Consider the following 24,715-nt stretch of genomic DNA (forward strand, 5'->3'; position numbering starts at 1 on the left):
TTAATTTTTGATGTATTTATGATTCAACTGTGAATTGTGATTCAACTGAATCAACTAGAACAGGTGACATCAGATACTTGTGGGTGAGAAAACTGCGTGAGGTGTACTGTTCACAGAACTACTAGTATTATCAAAGCTCATTCACTTGAAGAATTAACTTACATCACAATATAATCATGATATTCACGATACGCATTATGATTTGATAGCTTCTACATTGCATTTTAAAATTGCTTGCATTAGATTTAATTGTAATTTCAAATGCATTTGGCGATTTCAACTCGATTAATTTTTGATGTATGTATTGTACTCCATATAAAGTGGAGATTATTGAGGATAGTTTCAAATTCCAATGCTAGGATTTCCTCATGATCAGGAATAAGGAACAAGCAGTTTGTTTTCTCTGAATCAGCAATGAAGCATCAAATAAGAAGTTTCGATTTCCTTCAGATATGGTCTGAAAATCATTGAAACATCTGTCGTCTAGGCCTACTGGAATAATCACAGACTGCTGTTTCCTTGTGCCATTCTGCCTGCCGTTGACCTAATTCGGCTTTGAATCAGTCGACAGGAGGATGACTAGGTTTTTTTCTATATCCGTCTAACCATTCATTTTACATTAGGAATGAGCCGTGTTTGTAGGATAGATATTTGGAATTTGGTAAGAACTGGTGGCTCGCTAAATAGTCCACTCAAACAGAAACCAGTGAAGGTGAATGAAATTTACGCCTCCATTAATTGATTCTAAATGGATGAATCATCCAAGTCTCATCCTTTCCAGGAGGAATCATCCTTCCTTGGATAGGAGAGCAAGATTCTAATTCATATTTACAAATGCAGCTATTCAATAATAGAAAATAAGAAATTTAGATTTGTTATGATATTAACTAGTTAATCGAGTAGAAGCAAGCTCTCATTTGATGCTACTACTTCGACAAAAACTTTTATCAGAAAACCTTGAGACTTGAAACCGAGATTTTTTCCAGAAAACTACTATCATGAAACGTTTGCAGGAGTTTTTCCCATATTTGTGAAGCGAGCAAGAGCGTGTGTGATAGAAATAACTGATTAAATCGACTTGGAATTGCAGCTAGCATGAATATCACCTAGCATACATGTTATTATTGTATGATGTATTTATACACAGAATCAATATTTTAGTGTTGCAACGCTATTCTGCTTATTACAATCATGAATCGATCTCCTCTTCTTGAATACCAATAGCTGCAATTAGTCTACTGAATTTATTTTCTTTTATTCCATTTTTATCTTTTTTCTTGAAGTCTTTTTTTTTGTAACACTGTTGTTAATTGGTGAATATATTTAATTTGATTTGAATGATAAACTATTTTTCCTTGTGTCCTACATCAGAGTGAGGTCGCCAACCTTCATCAGACAAGATGAGCAGTGTTGATACGGTTTTAATGGAGTTACTATGAACAACATCACATAATTGCCGGATAATAGCAATCTTCTAAAGCCGAAGCCGAAAACTTTATTGCAAAGAGAACGTATTGCTCTTGGTTGGTGGTCACGAGTCAATGATGACCTCTTTATTGTTCTAATAAGTAGCGGTTTGAAGCTCGCAATAAATATCCAGCCTCTGTGTGGCTACTGGGATGTCATGAGCACCAAAAACAAACATCGATTGCCAATAATTCATCAAAATAATGATAGATTATTGTCCACCTACTGTTTTCGTATAAAGTACAACATGCAGTTGTTATAGATTAATAGATTATAGAATCATGCCATGGTTATTCTTTAACATTTCACATGTGAAACGATGGAAATCCATTGACATTCCGTAATGAGTTCATAAATCAAGATAGTTTTGTTTGGCTGATGTTGATAGACAAATGGCTCTTGATAGACATATGACAGTTGGATAGTCAAAGGCACCATTCACGAAGCGTTTACATGAATGTCTGTTTGTATTTCCATCTAAGATATCACTATTTTTTTATACGAAGGAATCGGCTTCTCAATGTTTCAGACAGAATGCATCAGACTTTCAGTATGAATCTTCTATGCGTCCAAGATATTTTATTGCAGTTGACAGCAAATACATGTTAGTTGGAGCAAAATAGAACAATGTTCGTAGTGGTGGTTTAAACAGAATGATAGCCTATAACTTCATTTCCTCAATCCATAGTACTTGATATATTGTACGAGTACTGCGTAGAGCGTAGGTTACTTCTTTCGATAGGGAACACTGTGTGAGAGTATATCGAGCTCAATCCAAACTCTGTGCTATCCGTCACTACAGTATAACAATAATTCAATATTACTCAGAAAAGTCCTACTACTTACGAAACTAAACCTTTGTAGAACTCAACAAGCATCCTATAATAATATATAATCTATAATATTTCTCCTCCTCATCGCACCACTCTTATCGCATGACTCCACTCATTCTCCTCCACCTCCTCACTTTCTCCTCCACCTCCTCCTCCTCACTTCCTCCTCGGCCTACGCCACCTCCTATTATTTCTCATCCCCAATTAGACACTGGCATCTTCCGACTTCGACTTACTATTCTCTCTAAGAGCATGGTAATAAACTTTGACTGTTTGAAAAAATAACATGGTTTCATTCATTGATATACAATACATGAATGAACTCTAACGACTATTTAGTCCTACACTTCCATTTCTCAATAACTGGATAAGTAATTTCTAATAAATGATCGTATATAATCTTCTCCTTCTCCTTGACTTCAAGGTTTAGGCATATTCGCCTGTTCCAACTCACAATTGATATTTATATATATAGTGCGATTATTGTAATAAAACATTTTTATAGTAATCTCTTCAATGGTCTTCCGACATCTCTTTATCCATTCGGTTTATATAACAGGGTTTGAAGTGGAATATTCTTCCTGCGGACATTCTGTCAACGTGCTCCTTCCAGAAACGACGATGCTTGTAAAACTTCTCTCACAGACAGGCTTGTAAATCTACAGATGGAAACTACTGAGATATTGCAATTATTCAAATGCTAATGAATTAATTATTTTTTTAAACGAAAATCCAAATTAAATGCTGTAATTCACCCCGAAGACTTCTGCTACTGCAAATATTGACAACAGGGTAAACAGCTAGATGGAAATTCGATGAGCGCTACTATTCAAAAATTATTTGTCAGCCCGGGTATCGAACCCAGTACCTCCTAATTGCCTACCGAAATGCTTACCATTACAACAAACTGACAATCTCTGGCATTGCTTGTGAGCACCAGTTTGGCAAGGTTTACTAGGAAGGAGGTTGAAGGGGTGGAGGGTGTGGGTCGTAAGGAAAGGTAATGCTCAAGGGATTTTAAGCCTTCAGAATGGTGGATGGAAGTGTAGAAGGTCCTTGCCACCCTCCTTCCCACAGCCCCCTCCATAGATGTCAAGACGAAAGAATTGGCTTTTATTTGGGTGCTTGGAGCTGCTTCCAGTCCTGGTCTCAACAGACAGCAATAGTACCATAGCTATCAACTCTACACCAACTGTTTAATAAATTGAAATAAATTTCATCATATCATAATAAATTTAACAGATATCAAATATATATTGAATGTTCAATAAAAACCTTTGTAGAACTAAGAAATAATAAATAATAAATTTCATTCAAGTTCAATTTTACAATTCCTTTCTCCAATTTTAGTCCAATTCTTTTTTGATTTCTAATTTTAAATCTCCTCTTTTCTATCAATTCATAAGCCTTTCCTTATTCATAACCCACTCAAATCTTAAATATCCCGTTTGTAACCGCTCGCTATATACCCCATAATGTCTCCTGAATCTGTACCCTTTTTCTCTCCATTCGTCTGCACCGCCTTATCTGTGGTCTCTGCTGCTACAATTGACTCTCCATTCGTACTCTGTGGTCACACAACCGTTTGATTTCATACTGCAGTCTGCTCGGTTGAGGAAGGAAACTCAGTTTCCGAAAATTTCCCCCATTTCTAATGTAAGTTTTTAAGTGTTTTCAATCTATTTATGTCTTGTGTCTCCTGTTTTAATTTATATTACAAACTTTGAAGTGTTTTCTATATATATATATATGGAATTTTCGGGAGCTGGGCCCCCTTTGTCAATCAAAAAGGAAGTGAAGTGGTGCATATTTGAAAATTCTGAAGGTCGTGACCACAGAGACGCGGTAGAGATGTTGTGTAGACCATAGAGCACAGACGAACGGAGGTGTACTGATTGTAGGAGCATTATGGGATTAGTTGGTGGGCCATTATGGGATTAGTTGGTGGGCCATTATGGATTAGTTGGTGGGCCATTATCGGTTACAAGCGGGAGATTCCAAATTTGAGTGGGTTATGGATAAGGAAAGGTGTAGATTATGAATTGATAGAAAAGAGGAGATTTAAAATTAGAAATCCGAAATGAAGTAGAATAAAATTAGAAAATGGAAGTATAGAATTGAATTGGAATGAAATTTATTTTTATTTTTGTTTTAATTTAAATTGAATTTAATTCAAATTTCATTCATTAAATTCATTTAAATTTAAATTAAAACAAAAATAAATTTCATTCCAATTCAATTCTATACTTCCATTTTCTAATTTTATTCTACTTCATTTCGGATTTCTAATTTAAAATCTCCTCTTTTCTATCAATTCATAATCTACACCTTTCCTTATCCATAACACACTCAAATTTGAAATCTCCCGCTTGTAACCCATAATGGCCCACCCATTATGCCCACCCAACTAATCCCATAATGCTCCTTCAATCAGTACGCCTCAGCCCAGCTCCCGAAAATTTTCGTTTAAATGTAAGTTTTTAAGTGTTTTTAATCTATCCGTGTTGTGTGTATCCTGTTTCAATTTATATTATAAAACTTTAAAGTGTTTTCCCTTATGTGCTATATATATATCATAATTATTATATGATAAACTCTCCATTTTTCTTTTTGTCTAGTGTAGAGAACTTTGCTTCTTTACCGCTTTACCGATGTATTGAGATAATGAATCTCTTCATATTCATTTTATTAGTATATTAATTTATTTCATATTTATATTATTTATTATTAATTTGATAAAATTAATTAATGTAATAATTTTTTCATATCCAACCAATATTAATTCGATCAAATATATATATATATTTTCTGTAGAGGATACGACGGGATAGGTGTATGGAATATAGGATAGTCAGTAAACAGTTTTCACCCAGAAAACAAGAATGAATTTATTGCCAATTTCATCAAATGATTCTCATTAGGAATTATATGTATTATATGATAAACTCTTCTTTTTTTGTTCGTCTAGGGTAGAGAACTTTGCTTCTTTACCGCTCCATACATTCTAATACATGCTATTCTCTCCTCAAGAGCATAAGGTAATGTTCTGAGTGCTGTGAATTCCACCCAATAGTCACCATACGGTATACCTGGCATATTGTTCAGTTTCAAATTGAAAATTAAATCCTTGAAATGACATTGAACCTGCCAACGAATAAAAAGAAAAAATATTATTCTCATACTTACTATTATAATATGAAATTCAACATTTTAGTTTGTATTGTGGGCACTTCAATGAAACTTAACGTTTCAGGATGTGGACAGATTGTGGATTTTCCAACGGAACTCAAAATTCTACCTATGTAACTATGTACCTATTTTGTATATAGGTACAAAATATACTTCTTTTAGATACCCTGAAGATCAAAATCCATCCAAAGTTCATGAATTAGGTTCCTCCTTCTAGCATCTTTTCCGCAGATCAAGATTATCTGATATTTGGAGACGGCTGATCTGAAGAGTTCTTTCTCCAGTAGGCCAACCTAATATTAGCGGAGATTTTTTTAACTATGATGTTTTTTCTCCTAGTCCGGGCGCAAATGTCATGAATAAGGCACTCCGTGGTCATTTTCGAATAACAGCCATGGAAGATGTCCCAATTTCTTAGTTAGGTCTAGCATAATAAGGATCGTGATGATGATAAGTCGAAATCACAGGCAAACACCTCGGAAACAAGATGGCCGCAAAAATTTTCAGGGTTTTGCTATATCGCTTGTATGTCAATAACCGTTCATAATATTCAGCCGTTTTTTCAAAAGAGAAAATATCATAAATCTTCCTCAACAATTTTGGTTCTATAGAATTTTCCTCTAAAACGCATATTTTTTAGTTATAACCTTCAAAAGCCCAAAAAACGTTTTTTTTCTACATTTTTTCAAATTTCATTCAATTATAACTTTTTTGTGAAAAAGATACAGAGAAATTTTAAATTTATGAAATTCAGAGCGATTTTTCTACTTTGGAACAATATATTTATCTTCATGCGCTGTACGTCAAAAAATGAGTTCTCCAGCGCTCTCCAAAGAAAACCCTGCATGATTTCTGGTGCGTTTTTCCATACGCATGAGGTAACAAGCTAGAAATATAAAATCGATTTTTTCATGACTACTTCAAGATAGAGACTTGCAAATGGCCTCAATCCCTCCGTTACAAAAAGACGAATAAGAATATTGATGATGGAAACGACGAAAATATTTGACATCATTGAAAAATACAAGATGTCATTATTGATAGGCTATCGCTTGTTATCCAGTTATTGATATCGGATTGGTTTTACCACCAAAGTGTTTAGAATTATCCAAACAATGATGTTCGAGAGAATCATCTCATTTTGACCACTTTTTCCATTATTCATTCAACTTCAAAAACTTGAAACATACATTTTTCGGGGACATTTCCATTTTTAAAAATTTCTCTGTATCTCTTGCACGATAAAGTTATAATGGAATGAAATTTGAAAAAATGTAGAAAAAAAACGTTTTTTGGGCTTTTGAAGGTTATAACTAAAAAATATGCATTTTAGAGAAAAATTTTATAGAACAAAATTGTAGAGGAAGATTTATGATATTTTTTCTTTTGAAAAAATGGCTGAATATTATGAACGGTTATTGAAATACAAGCGATATAGCAAAACCCTGAAAATTTTTGCGGCCATCTTGTTTCCGAAGTGTTTGCCTGTGATTTCGACTTATCATCATCACGATCCTTATTATGCTAGACCTAACGGAGAAATTGAGACATCTTCCATGGCTGTTACTCGAAAATGACCACGCAATGACATTTGCGCCCGGACTATCCTATCGATTTTACTCTGCATCACATGCTGTAGTATCCTATACAGGATGGGTGAAAAGTCCGAGAACGGCTTAATATCTGATACACAAAGATGATTTGATGGTGGATGTGATTGGGGATCCTACTAAAACTGAAAAAAACTACTTTTTAATGACTTTAAAAATCTGGTCGGCCATCTTGGATCCGCCATATTGAATAAATAGAAAGGTGGTCGTGCGACATGATTTCGATACGGAATTCTGAGGAAAAATAAATGGCGAAAACCGCACATCGATATCGCAAACCGTTCAGAAGATATTCATATTATCAATCAGTACCATGTAAATCAGAAATGAAATACATGAGTGGTATTGATTAATAATGTGAATATCTTCTAAACGGTTTTAGATATCGATATGCGGTTTCGACCATTCATTTTTTCTTCAAATTCCTTATCGAAATCATATATCGCACGACTACCTTCCTATTTAGAAAAATGAAGTTGCATTCAATATGGCGGATCCAAGATGGTGGACCAGATTTTTAAAGTCTTTAAAAAGTAGTTTTTTCAATTTCAGTAGGATCCCCAATTACATCCACCGTCAAATTATCTTTGTGTATGAGATATTAAGCCGTTCTCGGACTTTTCACCCACTCTGTATAGTTATTACTATACACATCCTATATACAGAGTGCTTCTGAACTCCTATTCTAGGGCATTGCTCCTGGGTACGAAACATATCTACATAAATCATTTTCGAACTGTCCGAAAGTCCTTAGTTACATAGCCGCTATTTTATTTTTTCACTCATCATTGAACGTACGGAACAAACGGAAGTGGAACTAAGCACAAACATCTATGAAAACTAGATAAAGCTGCAAAAAAATTATGACAATTTTTCAAATTGAAAGTCAACAAAATTGCTCATCTACTTAGGTAATTGACTGCAGGTCGTTGTAGAGAACATTAAAACAGTGTGTTTTATTATTGTTTGGAATAATTTAAAATCACGAATAATATGCAAAGCAGATGGATATTGTTGCATTAATGAGATAAGGGACCCCCATACACTAGGGAACTTGGATCGGTTCTTGCGAACCAAGTTCCCCAGTGTATGTGGAAAATTGGCAAACCGCGAACCAAATTCGTCACGAATTTGGTCTTCAATCTGGATTAAATACTGTGCCGGGCACTCTCTTTAATTCAGGCCTTTTCCCAAGTTATAATAGTAAATTTAATACGCAATAGACTAGAGCCATTATTGTAAGTGAGTTAGCGAAATAAATTATTTTCTCTCTCTATTATGAACGGCCATGACTTCGAGTTTCCCAGGATAGATATTTAAAAATTGTGGCTCCGAGTCGTCGAGGAATGTAGATTATGGAATTATCTCTAAAACTTAGCCTTCTTGTCGCGACATAAAGTGCGATAAGTTGGAAAACAGCAAGCATTGAAATTATAACAAACTACCGATTTTGCAGTTACTATTTGGTCCAAAGGCTCTAGAAGCCACGCGACGATTGGTCAAATTGATTCCATTCGCCCAATAGGAGACCTGTTTCTAAATACAGTAGTGGGGATTCCCCAGTCGAGAGACCAGATTACGTTCCGGAGGACACTTTGCTAGGAGCACTACGAGAGTAAAGATGTAGTCACTATGTTTCCCCCTTTTTGGGCAGGTTTATAAGTTTATTTCAGTAGTTAATGTAGGAGCTAGTTTTATTTTTATTAATGTTTAAATTTACTAGTAGTGCCATGTCCTGAAAGGTTTAATTGTGTTTCTTCATCATGTACGAATAATTGTTTCTTCAAATAACCGCTAAGGTACGTGAAATAAGGTTAAAATATAATTTAGGGAATTTAATTGATTGAAACTTCCATAAGAGTATTGAATTAATTAAGCCTGTTATTTTTCAAGTTAATAATATTGATTGAGAATAATCCTTTTGATTTTATTAGTGATGGAAGATAATTATAAATTTTTTTCTACAGAAGTATAGAAAGTTTTCAGTTACGTTACATTTGAGTTATTGTTTCTGGAGATATATTATCGTAGAGTATTGCTGAAAGTCAGGAAGATAGCCTTTAAATTGGAATGAAACTTTTAAGAATTGTTCATATTGAGTTTACGACATTTTTTAATTTATATTTTTCAGACTCTGTTTTCTTATGTCATTAAGGCTTTTGAATGATTTAGTAAATTTTTTATGATAGAAATCTTAATAGATGAAGAAGAAAGTTTTTCTTCTCCAGGAAATTAATATTAATGAATGTTCAAATTTTAATACAATTTAAATTATTTTCTATGTGTCTACTAATTTTATTTAATTAAAGGTAAAAACTATCCACAAGATGAATCTTATAAGGCAAACATTATCTTTCCTTAAAGTGAAATTTTCAATATTTTTTTCTTTTATTGTGTTATAAAGTGTCTTGTTTTATTAGGTGATAAATTCATAATTTCAGTTGATACTAGTTTTTGGACTTGTATTTGTTGGTAAATCAAATCATAAATTCTGGAATGTTCATTTTTAATTAAGGTTCTGAGCTGTTTTGGGCGAATGCCCGTTATTTACACTTGGATTGCGTCCTATAGTTCATAAATAATAAATAAAATAAATGTTGGCTGGCGCACAAGTTTCCAACAATACTAGCCGAGCTACTATATGAAAAATTATATTTGATTTCGCAAACCAAACGAAAAATATCATATAAGTTAGCATCATTTCAATTTGAACTATTTGTGAAGAAAGATCCATTAATTCTGATAAAAAGAATCAGTAGTTTAAAGATAAAAATCTATATAAAATGAGGATTCAAATAGAATGAGAGAATTTAATTAATTGTAATCAATAGATAACTCCTGTTTTAGCTTTTGATGAATTGTAGGAAGAGTTAGAAATTAATGCTGTAATACATTTATTTACAGCGGTTCATGTGTGTCCCCAAACCAACTTCTTGTACTACCACCCCTTTGGTTCCGCAACTTTATGTAACACCGCTTCAAGACACCCGTTCAGACGACAGGTCTAGGGACGTAAGAGGACGTCGCCGTCAAGCCAAATTCAACCGGTAAAAGCTCACCGCCAAAAACAAGGTACTGTAACCCCGACGATAAAGCAACGTACAGACCAACGAAAGTGCAGTGTAGTGAAACAAAGGTTCATTCGAGAATGTCAATCAAAAGTGGGGATTCAAAATTATTATGATATGGGTTACTATCGACGAAACTTGGGTTCAACGGGCTTTTCTTTCTTGAGTAATTTTATGTTGAAGTTAATTATTTGTTATTTGATGACTGATATTGTTTGGTTTTGTGACGTATTGCTATCTAAACGGGGATAGTAATGCGCCCCCGAATCAGATGAAGAATGTCAACAAAGTAACATGAAATTGTTGTTTCTGTTGTTCGATTTTAGTTGCCAATGTTTTTTGAAACTGTTTGTATTTTTCAATTATTTCAAATTGTAGTGATTTTCTATAGTATAAACCTATTAAATCAGGCATGGCAAGATTAATTGAAGTTTTCTTGACTCTAGCCCGTTCACCTGCATGAATTAGGTATAGACTCAGGTATTTTCTAGATGTGTCGGCCTATTTCTAAATTCTAAATTTTATTCAAAATTATCTTATCTATTATCTTTTAAAAAGTGCAGGCACAATACTTTGTTCGGTTCGTCCACCAGGGCGATGTGTTCTATCTATATAATATATTCAATATATTTTCTTCCTACAGCAGCTGCAAACTTTGACACACTCATCTCTAGACCCCTAAAGACACTGGAATAACGAACGGTTGTTCGCTCTCCCCACTACAGTGTGTGGGCAAATCCTACACAAACTTGGTTCCCCGAACCAAGTTGGCCGATCCAAGTTCCCTAGTGTATGGGGCCCTATAGAGACTTTAGCTGCACGCCTTGGCGTGCACTAAACCATCCTCCAGCGGTCACCCATCACTGAAACATCCATATCTAAATTAATATTTTTTCGCTCAATCTTGGAAAATGAGTTGTGTATCGATTCGTATTTGAATTTACTGGGATAATTTATTCTTTGTAAAATCAACGGTTCTATAGTTATTCAATAAATAACGTTTTCAACGGCTGCTATTTTGTTTTATAAAGTTGAAAAATTATAATAATTTTTTTGTAGCTCTGTCTAGTTTCCACTCAAAATTTATGCGAAGTTTCCACTCCTGTATGTTCAGCCATTATTATCTAAAAAAGAAAATTGTGAGTAAAAAACATAATGGCGGCTGTGTGAGTAACTAAAGACTTTCAGACAGTTTGAAAATAATATTTAGATAATATGTTTCGTATCCAGGAACAATGCCCTAGAATATTGGTAGGAAGTTCGGAAACACTTTGTATTGTCTTTTCCTCAATTTCTTGATTAGCGGAACATTCTGTATAACTTACCCTTTCTCTGGGACATACGAATGATATATTGCAGTAATGAGCGGCCGAGAGAACAACGTCCTTGAAAAATATTGTGGCCACGTCACAAGCCTTCAATTTTATATCAATGAGTGTGCTGTAACGTCCATTCGATCCCTTCATAGCAGTTATGCCATGCACCTAAAAATACTCACAAAATAAATTAATGTTCACTTGTTTCTGTCAATGACTCATCAAAAATACAGTGGAAATTTGATGACTCTTTGTGATATAGATATGTAATTCAACTGAGTTGATTGATACAAGATTACAAGATACAAAAAATCCAACAAAAGTAGTTTTTCATGAATAGAATACTTTCAACGAGCTCTTATCATACGAGGGCTATCCGGAAAGTAGAGTACGTTTTCGTCTGTATCTGCTTGGGAGGGGGCTAGCGCGGCATCTTGGGGTCAGAGCGTTGCGCAGCTTAGATGTGAAAGGTGCAGCTAGTGAAGGTTGCTGTACTCCGTTCAGATATTGTGACGGTTTAAATGTATGCGTTAATTGAAAATCCCGCGAGCTGCAAGCTGCGTGCAGTAATAAGGTTTCTGACTGCAAAAAACTGTAAACTGATAGAAATCTATCAGCAGCTTTATGAAGTGTATGGGGACAACATTAGCACTGAAGTTGGAGTGCTTCAGTGGGTCATAAGATTCAAAAATGGCCTAACCAATGTTCACGACGAAGATGGAAGTGGGAGACCCTGCATAGTGACTGCCGAACTTGTCTAAAAAGTCGATGCTAAAGTCCGTGAAAATCGAAAGGTCAAAAAAACAGAACCTTTTTTAAGTTTCCACAAATTTCAAAATTAAGGTGTTTTGATGACGACGCACAGATTTAAGAAGAGGTAACAAAGTGGTTGAAGGCGCCGGCGGCGGATTGTTCCGACAAAGGAATTTTCAAGCTCGTCCATCGCTATGATAAATGCCTTAATTCGAATGGTGACTATGTAGAAAAGTAGTACTTGAATGTGGCTTTCATCTGTATTTAATAAAACTTGTTTCCTATACTTTGTTTATTTTTTATACCAAAACGTAATCTACTTTCTGGATAGCCATGTAAGTGACCGGGCCTAGTGAGGTATACGTTTCAACTGGAAAAGACTCAATATCAGGAGTGAGTCGATATCTAAGTAAAGTGGTAACGAAGTTTTGCTAATTTTTCTGGTACATTGTCATGGGATTTGGAAGGAATTTTTCATTATTGAATTGCGTGACGGTGTATGTAATATGTATAAGGTGTTTTAGATGCTTATCATTTCAAGTATAATAATTTGAAAAGAGAGAGGACTAGATTTATTGCAATATAATTATATAAAATGAGAATGAAACTTCAAGTAATCAGTCATTGTTTCAAGAGAAGAATAATACTTTTTGTATCCTACAAATAGTTTTGAATGAGCGTAGCGAATTTATAGTTGAAGACTCAATGATTTCAGTGTTAGAAAGCTCGTTCATAGCTACGGTACCGAACGCGCTTAATCAAGGTCAAATAATTTATTCTAAACACATATTTCAGAATATTCAAATTATAAAATACTAGCGAGTAAATCGTGCTCCGCAAGGGTCTGTTTGAAACACAAATACATTGAATTTAGTTTCATAGTTCCATGCTGATATTGAAAGTATCAACAACTGTGATAATAATTTACAATGCAAAAACGATTTGAGCTTTTATTATTGAATTATTGTAAGCAAACAGCAATCATGTAAGAGGTGGAGTTAGAGTAGAAGTAGCTATCGGTGATTACTCGTGACTTATTGTTCATATCAGAAGATTATGACGATGGGAATTAAATGGTGATGCTACCTGATTTTTTAGTGATAAAGTATGATAATAATTATGAACTGATGATTTCAATGTACACATAGGAATTTGAAAAGTTATAAAAGAATATCATAAGAACAATATGTATATAGCGTGTGAGAAGACTCATTGACTATGAAAAGAAATAGGAAGACTGTCTTAAGAAACTTTTCCACGACATAAGAAGAGGAGATCAGAAACCACTTGATGGAGATGGGCTGGAGTTTCTGATTGAAGAAGTGAACGCCACTTCCATGGAAGTTCAACCATGTTCTAGAACTTATTATAAAATATATTTTCTCTGCAATTCATGGAGTTAGTGATTGTTTCCTGTGATTCGCATTATTTTACACTTATTTGTAGTTGTCCACTCACTTTTAGATTATCGTCCACATCGACGATGGAGTCTACGGAGCCAGTGTATATCAGGTGTGTTTTGTTCAACTTTCTAACGTTGAAATTCGATAACATATCGTACTTGCCTCTTTTTTCGCACTTTCCTAAGCGATGGAAAACCAAATCATAGTTCTGCACAACAATAAACAGAAAAATCATGGGAATAGTAAGGCGGATCCTACACTTGAGCAACAAGACAAGCAACATTAATCAACGGTGCGCGGTCATGCTAGCATTATTTTCATTTCAAAAACGATTGTTATATCAAGGAGAGTCAGCTGTCACAATTGAAAATGTCATGTATTCTTCAAAGCTTGATGAAAATCCAAGGCAAATTCATGATTTGATACATTGAAAAGATTACTGCTTTTGGTGAAAAATATTAATAGGCCTACACCTTCTCATAACCAATCAATAAAGAAAAATGTCTTATCATAAAAATATTTGAACTGTATAATCAAGACCATTGAAAACAATTTGATTTCTACAAATTTTCTTTCATGCTTTCCTTAGAGAGGAAACTCAGGGCCCTCATTACTTTTCTGAAGAGAGGGCTCTTATTGCCTCAATTTCGCCCACATCATTTTTGTAATGTTATAACGTGAAAATAAAAGACATTTATCTATCTATCTATATTCCCTGCCTTACCTACTGCCATAGGTAAGGAAAGTATTATTGCTTTCCAAGAAACGTCAAGGTACCTAATTTCAAAGTCTTCTATATACGTTTCAAAGTCCCCTGAGTGATTGAACAAAAACATGATTTTTGATCTCTTCTTACTTTAAAATTCCTTAGAGACCAAATACGATCTTCCGACTACTTTAAACAATTGAAAAAATAATTTCAATTTTTTTTTGAGAAACTTTTTCGCTTTTACCACCCACTTATCTTTCTAAGTTAGAAAGTTCCTAGCGTGTCAAAAATTTCATGTTTTCTGCTCGAAATGTCTCGATTTTGACATAATCATTAATACCATAGGATAATCATTAATCATTACTATAGGTCGGATGAAAATGATCTAGACACCAATAAAGTGGAGAAACTACGATCGTTGTTTTGTTGCTTGAACGCCAGAACGTTTCCTCATACTCTAGGGCTACAGGAAGTCACATAAATCATAAATTTAAAGTTTGGATTGATTAGTGATTGAATTGATATAATATATTGGAGTCATTCAGTTCATTATTTGACAATACATATCCGTATTTGGATCTTTGCGTAACAAATGATACAAATCATCGAGCTGGCTATAGTTGATAGGCCAGTAACTATATCAATAACAATAAAACAATAACTATATTGCTATTCAGAAATAGTCAGAAGCACTTTAATTTGGTTTGAGCTATATCTTTCCCAATTCTATTCTAGTGAATTTTCAGGATAAACTCTTGTCTTATCATCCAATACTTACCCCTATATCCTCAAGTATTGCTATCGCATTCACTTTCACAAAGAAAAAAAAACTATCAATGACAGTTTTGAGAGACTTATCATTTTCTCAAGTCCTATCATCACAAACCAAAAAGCTTCACAAAATAATTCACCTTAGTGGAAAAAGAGTTCCACAATAATCATCATTGAGTATCTGGAATAATAATTGTGCATTATATTATATTATTTGATTTTAAAAATATTCCATTCCCACAATGATAGTCTTGAAATACAATTAGATACCGGATATCCTAAACGTGTAGATTTGAAATCATATCAAAATGTTATTAACATGCTCCATAAAACTGAATCAGGAAGATCAATAGCATGACTACTGATAATTATTGATAAAAAATGGTAATAATTAATGTTTTGGTGACGAAAGCTGATGATTGCAATGTTTATATGTTCCGCATTTACTAGTCCGGGCGCAAATGTCATTCCGTGGTCATTTTTGTTTAACATCCGTGTAAGAAGTCTCAATTTCATCGTTGGATATTTCTTAATAAGGATGGTGATGATGATAAGTCGAAATCACAGGCAAACACCTCGGAAACAAGATGGCCGCCAAAATTTTCAGGGTTTTGCTATATCGCTTGTATTCCAATAACCGTTTAAGATGTTCAACCGTTTTTTTAGACAAAAATATTCTTTAAATTTCCTCTACAATTTTTGTATCATAAAATTTTCATCTAAAACAGATATGATTTTAGTTATAACCTTCAAAAGTAAAAAAAAAACGATTTTTCAATGTTTTTTCCAATTTCATTCCATTATAACATTTTTTGTGCAAGAGATACAGAGAAATTTTACAACTATGAAATTTAGAGCGTTTTCTAAACTTTTGAACAATATATCTTCTTGCGCTGTACGTCGAAAAATGAGTTCCCCAGCGCCTTCCAAAGAAAACTCTGCATGATTTCTGGTGTGTTTTTCCATACACATGAGGTAACAAGGTACAACTATAAAATCGATCTTTTCATGACTTATTCAAGATAGAGACTTGCAAATGATCTCAATTTCTTCGTTACAACAAGCCGAATATAGAGAATATTATTAAATTTATTCAATATTGAAGATGAATAGAAATTAATCCATCATATTGGAATATTATTCCAATAGAGCAAAGGTAATAAACTATAATTGTTCGAAAAAAACATGGTTTCATTCATTGATATACAGTACATGAATGAACTCTTTAACGACTATTTAGTTCTACACGTTCATCTCTCAATAACTGAAGAAGTAATTTCTAATAAATGATTGTACATAATCTTCTCCTTAACCTTGAATTCAAGGATTAGGCATATTCGCCTGTTCCAACTCACAATTGATATTTATATATAGTGCGATTATTGTAATAAAAACATTTTTATAGTAATCTCTTTAATGATCTTCCGACATCTCTTTATCCATTCGGTTTGTATAGCAGGGTCTGAAGTGGAATATTCTACCTGCGGACCACGGAATAAGCATACAGTGCTTAGTAGTGCTTCTTTCCTCTGTGCTGCGGACATTCTGTCAACGTGCTCCTTCCAGAAACGACGATGCTTGTAAACCTCCTCTCTCAGACAGTATTGACTGATCGTATCAAATTAATAAGTATTTCTAGTTCTAAAACAATTCATTACTTGTGTTCCGAGCTAATTCTGGACACGTTTACAACCTTAGTAGTCCTACTCTAGAATCATTTCTTCAAAATTCAATTTCATTTATTTTGCCATAAAATAATACAGATTGATAAAATAAATATTCAAAAACAGTATTCTCTCTCTGATTTGTTGAAGCATTTTCAATCTTTTGTTTGGCAGAAAATCGTGAACCGCTGCGTGCAAGAATACTCGCTGACGTGCTTCAAGCTTGACGTGATGGCGGTGGTGGACCGACTCGACGCCAAAGCTGAGTTGCCAATCACAGCGAGCGTGGCGCTCGTCAAGATGCCTTCGCGCGCCCGCGACTCGATCCTACCGCGCCAGCTCGTCATGGACCTCGCCAGCGACAACTCCTCCTCAACCTCCACCTCCACCCTCGACCTCATCCTCGTGCGCAAGATCGGCACTTTCCTGCGCTCCATCAGCATACGGCTGCCCGTCTTCAGCGACTATGTGCTCGAGAAACTTAACGATCTCCTCTCAGCCTTTGATTTTGGAACTGGCACTGATGTTACTTCGGGTGAGTTGATTGAGATAAATCAAGCATACTAACTCCCATTTGACTAATGCTTTAAACCACTCATGGAATCCTAGTTGAATTCTCTATAGCAATACTGTATATATAGCCTAATTTGTGGTTACATACTAATTCATTTGTAGGAACTCAAGATCTAGTCTGGGAATGATGCTGGCTGAATGCTTTAGGCAAAGTAGAACCATGAAAAAAGAATAGAGAAAAGGCAGAAACCTATTGTTCGTACCTATCTATGCTTAGTACCTTTGTTTTCTCTGTGTTTGAGCCATACTACTAGCTTACATACCATATGCCCACTACAGAACTAAACAGGCTAAGGGCCAAGCCACACAAGGCGTTTTTAAGATGAGTAAACAAGGCAGGTTAGATTCGTGTGGCTTTCCCCTTGAACTCGAATAAATCATTTATTGAAAAATATAATTATTACTAACTGTATCTGAGGATATAGTCCTGATTGATACTCTAGGCCCAATGAGCAAGTAGACAATATTAGATTTTTATATATTAGATTATGTGTTTTTAATAAATATTTTTAGTTTTAAATTGATTTTTTGATGATTAATCGCTCATAATATTTTCTATGGAGTACCTACTTTTTCACAAATTTAGTACAATAAAACATTATTGTATTGTTCTATTTTGATTGACATTATTGTTTATTGTCATAGAGAAAGCAGGTAACATAAGAAGATATTCCAGGGCATTTATGTCCCAAATTTCACCCTTCTACAACCAAGATGGGTAATTAAACTACCCCAACCCACATTTTGTTCATTTTTTTGTAGATAATATTGATGTATATCATTGAAACATTGAGAACTTGTTAAAAACATATAGTTTTAGTTGTTTTTTTCTCATAAAATCATTTCATTATTCCTCTTATTTTTGAAATATTATTAGCAGATTTATCGGGGGATATATTTCATTCATCATCGGAATACATAAGATATAAATGTAATGCTCAATTTATATTTTTTTTGTCAAACCTGATTCATAATGATATCTTAAAATCTGAATTTAAAAAAATGGCTTCTCTGTATCCATAATTTAATTATTTTTGACAACATTTCCCCTACATCAATATGATAGAATGCTCAATTTTGTTGTCCTGTTAGTTTTTGATTGAAAACATATTTTTCAACAAAATGAATTAATTTTCAATTATATTAATAGCTTTTGTAATGCATTTATAGATGAATTAATGGAAAATAATATTATATAAGGCATGTGATGCTGGTAGTCTCTAATACTGTGCCGTTCTTACACTCTAAAATTACACACCGTTCTCAGACTCCGTTGAATACTCTCCGTTCTTACACTACCGTTAAAAATACACTGTTCTTACACTAACCCGTCCAAAACAGTGAAACTGTCTGTTGTAAACTGTTTGTAAAACTATAAAACATAGTAGACAGTAGTCGACAAAAAATCGGCTTGAAACTTGGAACATAAATCACTTATATACTATGTGATATCTACTTATGTTATCTTTTTTGTATGGCAATGTTTTGTTTTGTTCGTCATTATTGTATAGGCTATTGGGAGGAAATAGGAGAAAACATTTCATTTTGGGAAAAACATTTTTAGGCACTGTATTTTGATATTGTTGTTGGGTAGGTCGCCGGAAGATCAAGACGCGCTGGCTGCGTTGGGCGGTGAGCGTGCTGTACGCTCTGCTGTTCGGCCTGCTGGCGGGCATGGTGAGCAAGTCACTGTCACTGTCGCTGCTCGCGCTGTTCATGGCGATCGCGTCGCGCGGCTTCGGCAACTTCGGCCTGTTCGGCAGTCCGGCCAACGCCGCCATGAAGAGCAACAACTACGAGATCATCGCGCAGCCGTTGCCCGCCGCTGCCATTCATGCCTACGGTCCCGCCACACACTCATCTGAGGTAAGCAGCGCAGCTCAAACAATATTATAATGTACAAGAAATATAGATTTTATATCAAAAAATTCATTGATTGGAAGAGATTGATTTGGTATGCTCTGGAAAAAAAATGTTGGCGTAACGCATTCAAAGAACCTATGTCTGAGGTAGGAAGCAGCGCAGCCCAATAATGTACAGAAAAGATTTTGATATAGAATATTATAGAAACAAATCTTGGCTACTCCTTTTTTGTGACGCCTTTATAAAAGTTATGCCTCTACTTCTAACAATTCGATACCTATTTTTAGAGTACGTTAAGTACAGTGTACCGTACCAAGGTTTATGAAAGGCATTGCAACCAAAGTTCCGTGGTTGAGTGATAGAGTGGACAAATTCCCACATCAATAAATAAAAAAGTCTTTCTATACAATTTTCTCATTTTATTCTTAGACTTACTCTTGTATTGAAACTCTTTATATATTATTCTTATCTGATATTTATTAATTTGAAATGTACATTATGTTATTTCATCTTCATGTTTACTGATTCTATTAGCTTGCTATTAGTTCGGCTGGCTCCTTCCTAAAGCTCAAGCCGTAGAAGTACTTCCTAATGCTTTATTTTTTAGGTAAATTTCATTATTGCAGTGTATATTGCATACTTTGCATACTTATGAGGAATAAATAAATATATGAAATCAAATACCTTATACATAATGGAATAAATATAGAACAAGTGAATGTTTTTGCCTACTGTATAAAAATATCTAGAGTACATATGGTGCATACTTTATTGACTTTTGCAGTAACTGTAAAACAAACAGTAGCATATTGTAGAGCGATTTGATTTTTATCCGTCTGAACAACCACTTGTAGAATATATTTAGAGGTGGGCCTACCCTAGGTACAGGTGAAAGTTCGGACGATAAGCAAAGTGAGTAAGAAGCAAGAATTTTGTAAAAAGATAAATAACATTTTGATAGATGAATAAGTTGATCGAATAAAATTATTGTAGTCAATAGCACACGAATAGATATAATTGTTCTGCTCACGAAGTGTATGTTGATGCTTGTAAAGAATAATTATGAATTTGAATTTGTAATTGATTTTAGGTAAAATACGAGGATGAACTGGTAGCAGGAGGTAACCATCCAATGACATACGTCTACCCGAGGAACACACCAGAGCGTCTGGAGAAGGTGTTGGCATTCCATCACCTGGCCAACATCCACAAGAAGTACTATCCTTTGGATCCAGATGCCATCGCATACAAGGGCTACATCAAGGAAACCACCACTGGCAAATAGCATGTCAAACTACACCTTCAGTCTTCAATATTCGTCGTAATCTTGTATGATCTATTCCAGTGGTTCTCAACCTTATTCAAGCACTATAGAGTGTAGGCTACTCATTAGTGGAAAGCTCTATTTCGCGTACCCCCTTGTTTTACTGTTTGGCAAAGAATTTCACAGTGTCAAATTGGAATAATACGTAAAGAAGTATTTTAAATCAAAGGCTATCCCCAGAAAGCTATTTCATAATTGCATTTGTTTTTGTTTTCAATATGTATAAATATAGAATTAAACATGCGTGCTTATTTCAATACAATCTAATCATGATCTATGAAAATTGATAATTGCAGTTTTGACCAACTCTTAAAATAAGAATTGGTTATAATATCTTTTGACCAATTCTTGGTCACTATAAATTTTTCTACAAGAGTAAATTATTTCATAGATGTTGTTCACATTTCTTTGAGAAAATCATAGAAGTGAGAAATATGGGCTACTGTAGAGAGAGATAGTGAGAAGATCTATTACAATTTCTTTGGTCTCAGAGATTATAATATATTCTATTTATTGATTTAGTTGGCTCAATATTAATATTATAGACATTGTAACTTCGAAAGTGGTGAATTTGGAGCCCACTTTAATTCGGTATCCTTAATTTTATCCTTTATTTATTATACTGCTTTACAAATTATTAAAACTTGAAACAATGGCAACTATTTTTTAATATTTAACTTATTGTTCAACTGCTTTATATGATCAGAATAATTTTTTACAACTTCATTATAAAATTTATTTTATTACTTTGAATCTTCTTAACTTCATAATTTGTCATACAATATTGACATTTCAAAAGTAAAACTCAATTGGAAAACTTATCTAATACAAATGATTGATATTATAATATTTCCGTTGATATGATTTATAATTCAATAATTATTATATAATAATATTAAATGCGTTGTGGAGTAGTTGAATCAAAAATATTTCATTGATGTGAGTGAGATTCTAGTATTAAGTAATCCTAACTGTCAAAAATGTATTATTCTTGATGAATGAAATTTATCGTGAGAGTATTTATTATAATTGAATATTTTCAAAGCAATGGAGTTAGAATACTGTCTGAATGTGTTTGTACAAAAATTGCAATTTTCTCAAGCAAAATTCTCCATTTAAACTTTTTTCAGCCTTTATAAATGATATTCCTAGGATATTGTGAAATAGTATATAGCACATAGTGTAGAGTTTAAGAATAAACGAAATTTTGAATTTTGGAGTTCCTTATTCAGTAGGCACCTTATAAATTGCTTTATCTAGATGATATTTTTCAGCCTAAACTCACAATTTCGACAATTTTGAGAAGAAATGAAATTGAAGACTTGTGTATCTTTCCATAAATATTCAATAAATTTGTTAATTATTTTACCGTTAACATTAAAATAATAATTTCACGATTTGTTTTTGTATACAATAATAGATTGAATGTGATACATATTTAAGGGTTGGATGAAAGTTTGATTATTTGATTTTAATCTGAGAATGAAAAATGTGAACATCAAGAGTAGATAGATCAACCACATTGTAAAAATAACTTTCCTTGTTGAATCTTATTGAAAGTTTATAAAATTCCAAATACTACCTAATTTTTATTGTTTTCCATTATGAAAATTATTAATGAATGGCTCGTTAGAAGTTATCATGTCTGTTTTATTAATAAGAGGACTTCAAATACCATTTTTCTCAGTTGCAAAACATGAAAAGTACCTAGACTAGCATGTAAGTCCTTAAATTCATCACTCACTTCCAGAGTACTTGAACCAAGCAGTTGCCAATTTTGAGAGGGGCATCGATTGTTCCACTGATACATCAATCTTTCAAAATTATTTTCAAACTGAACATTCGAAGTTCAATTTTAGTGAATCCGTTACTTGCATGGATGACTTGAATCGTCTCTACATGTCATTTCTTCAAAGCCAATTGCTTTCTTTTGGTTTCTGAGAAATAAATTTATAAAATTAGGTGAGTGGGTGAAATATTAGTAATAAGCAAGAGAGTTCAATGTAATTGAATGTTTGCAATTAAATACGGTTTCCTAATTGAACGATATACATTGAAATGAATACGGTAATACAAGGAGTAGAGGTTATTAAATATTATAAAAATAATAATATCTTAGCGAATTGGTTGAAATAATATTGTCTTATCCTTGACTATTTATTAAGAAATATTATTTATTCTCATACCTTCCATTGTTATCGTCTTCAGGTTTGAATGCAAATTGTGCCAGAAATTCTATCAATGTGCGAGTGGGTCTACCAGTCATGCCAGGTTTCAAATACTTGACCAAGTCTTCTTCTTGATGTGTGATGCCGTAGATATCCATGTGTAGCCAGTCTCCTCTACAAACAAACTCCTGGAGGAATGCAGCAGATCGACACGAATTTCCCAGATTTAGAGCAGTTTCACACACGTCAGCTGGCAGACAATGCCTCACCGTTTTGGTGAAGTGCGTCCACAAAGGAAGCCGCCACACTCTGTCTCCTGAGTGGATGCCGGCTATTTTCATTTGCTCCCATAATGCATCGTTGTTGGTGAATATGGATGCTGCCGCTGAGCCCAGTGCATTTTTGGTTCCTCTACTGAATCCACCCACATCCACAATCACTTTTGGATTGAATGTTGCAGCATAGGAGAGTGCATCAACTATCACCAGTCTACCATCACTGTCTGTGCTATCAACATGGATGGTCTTGCCATTCATTGCTTTCACTATGTCACCAGGTTTCATTCCTCTGGGCCCCAACATATTCTCACACATGGGTATCAGAGCTCGAATGTTCAATGGCAGCCTTAGAGCTTCCACTGCTTTGAGTGTTGCTATAACACAAGCGGCTCCTGCCATATCCCCTCTCATGTGAGCCATATTTTCAGGCGTTTTTAGACAATGTCCACCAGCATCAAAAGTGACACCTTTTCCAATCAAGATAACTGGACACACATGGGGTTCACAACCATAGTATGTTGCCTCCAGCAGGAGTGGTTCTTCACAGGAACCCTTAGCAACTGCCAGTAGAGCATCCATGCCTTTCATTTGCAGCCAATGTTTTGTTTTTACTTCCAAGTTTATATCCGAATTACCTAGAATCTTAACTGCTTGTTCTGCAAACTTTCTTGGTGTCAAATAATTAGCTGGCATTTCACACAACTTTCTGGCCAAGTTTTGAGCATTGCCTTTTTGTAAACCTATTTTCCATCCTGTGAAATCACAGTTATCAAACAGCTCTAGTTGAGGTATCTCCACAGACTCTCCTGGTTTGAAACTTTTATTGTCTAGATAAGACCATAAGCCCAAAGAAATACCTTCAGCTGCTGATTCAGAATTACCAAAACTTTCTATAAAAACCTTTTCTACTCGACTTGTGTCTCTCAATGTGGTAGACCCCATAGCTGCTGCCTCTCTTATTTGTTCTTTCTGCTCATCTATGAGTTCTTCTTCATTATAGCCCAAGCCTTGCTTCCCAAGTCCCACAACAGCAATACTAGAAAACGTCTCATCCAGCCCATACAACATTCTCACTTCATTTCTCCTTATGGGTGGTCCAGATTTTAAAAGCCCAAAATACAATTTATTGTTTATCATTTTGTTATAGGTTTCAGCAGTTTCAGTAAATTTGAACGAATTTGTATTTGTAGCTTCAGAAAAATTTTCATATGCCCCAAGAACAAGGCCTTTTGTTTCACCTCCACACATTAGTGAAAAATATTTCGTCTTATTAGAAATTGTATTTACAAAAAATTTACCTGGCTCTTTCATTGATAGCAATCCTCTTGAAAGATGAATCATTTTATGGAAAAAGTGGAAAGTCTTAAAACAGTTTAAAATCTCCAAATATTTTCACCGTACACCTTATTATTTAAAATTCCCACATCGAGTGGTTAAATCCTTCTATGTGTTATTTGTTTTTTATTCAATCTGTAAATATAAAACAAAAATAGAAATCAGCTTGTTCAAGAGGATAGGCCTTCCCATCTGACAGAGCAAGCTGTAGAAATATGTTTAAAAATTATTATGCAATGGTTTTCTAAACAAGTGGGTTTCTGGAGCAAATTTAAAATCACTAATCATTTGACCTTTATATTTACTTACATTTGACCAAAATCCTTTTCATTTTCAAATCAACTTTCGCAATAAAGAGAAAGAAAGAAAATTAATGAAGAATGAGTGTTTA

The 24,715-nt window shown here is 34.1% G+C and overlaps 3 protein-coding genes across 3 annotated transcripts in view; 1 reads left to right on the forward strand and 2 right to left on the reverse strand.

Moving 5' to 3' along the window:
• LOC120354226 overlaps positions 1 to 20,939 on the forward strand; it is a 40,728-nt gene extending 19,789 nt beyond the window's left edge. The window contains exons 2-4 of the mRNA XM_039441068.1: positions 16,958 to 17,318; positions 18,951 to 19,222; positions 20,310 to 20,939. Coding sequence (XP_039297002.1) covers positions 16,958 to 17,318; positions 18,951 to 19,222; positions 20,310 to 20,504 — 828 coding nt within the window. The 3' untranslated portion in view covers positions 20,505 to 20,939. The remainder of the gene's footprint in view (positions 1 to 16,957; positions 17,319 to 18,950; positions 19,223 to 20,309) is intronic.
• LOC120355486 lies at positions 5,163 to 15,174 on the reverse strand. The gene is made up of 4 exons (XM_039443922.1): positions 15,127 to 15,174; positions 13,695 to 13,819; positions 11,493 to 11,651; positions 5,163 to 5,444 (listed from the first exon to the last, which is right to left on the reverse strand). Exons 2-4 carry the CDS (start codon positions 13,788 to 13,790, stop codon positions 5,265 to 5,267), a joined length of 435 nt encoding a protein of 144 aa, XP_039299856.1. The 5' UTR covers positions 13,791 to 13,819; positions 15,127 to 15,174; the 3' UTR covers positions 5,163 to 5,264.
• A 43-nt stretch (positions 20,940 to 20,982) lies between the features above and the next one.
• Positions 20,983 to 24,540, reverse strand: LOC120355487 (cytosol aminopeptidase-like). Its single transcript, XM_039443931.1, has 2 exons — positions 22,730 to 24,540; positions 20,983 to 22,480 (listed from the first exon to the last, which is right to left on the reverse strand). Exons 1-2 carry the CDS (start codon positions 24,328 to 24,330, stop codon positions 22,411 to 22,413), a joined length of 1,671 nt encoding a protein of 556 aa, XP_039299865.1. The 5' UTR covers positions 24,331 to 24,540; the 3' UTR covers positions 20,983 to 22,410.
• Between the last annotated feature and the right edge of the window lie 175 nt (positions 24,541 to 24,715).

Source organism: Nilaparvata lugens, chromosome 1 (genome assembly GCF_014356525.2).
Source record: "Nilaparvata lugens isolate BPH chromosome 1, ASM1435652v1, whole genome shotgun sequence".
Taxonomy (NCBI): Eukaryota; Metazoa; Arthropoda; class Insecta; order Hemiptera; family Delphacidae; genus Nilaparvata; species Nilaparvata lugens.

What these genes read in the sequence shown, in the direction of transcription:
- LOC120355486 (XM_039443922.1), bottom strand. Translation starts at nt 13,790, where the DNA reads ATGTTATCGAATTTCAACGTTAGAAAGTTGAACAAAACACACCTGATA. An exon ending in ATGTGGACGATAATCTAAAA is followed by an intron (nt 11,652 to 13,694) that starts GTGAGTGGACAA and finishes GAGTATTTTTAG; the next exon opens with GTGCATGGCATAACTGCTAT. An exon ending in TCGTATGTCCCAGAGAAAGG is followed by an intron (nt 5,445 to 11,492) that starts GTAAGTTATACA and finishes ATTCGTTGGCAG; the next exon opens with GTTCAATGTCATTTCAAGGA.
- LOC120355487 (XM_039443931.1), bottom strand. Translation starts at nt 24,330, where the DNA reads ATGATTCATCTTTCAAGAGGATTGCTATCAATGAAAGAGCCAGGTAAA. An exon ending in GAAGACGATAACAATGGAAG is followed by an intron (nt 22,481 to 22,729) that starts GTATGAGAATAA and finishes TTTATTTCTCAG; the next exon opens with AAACCAAAAGAAAGCAATTG.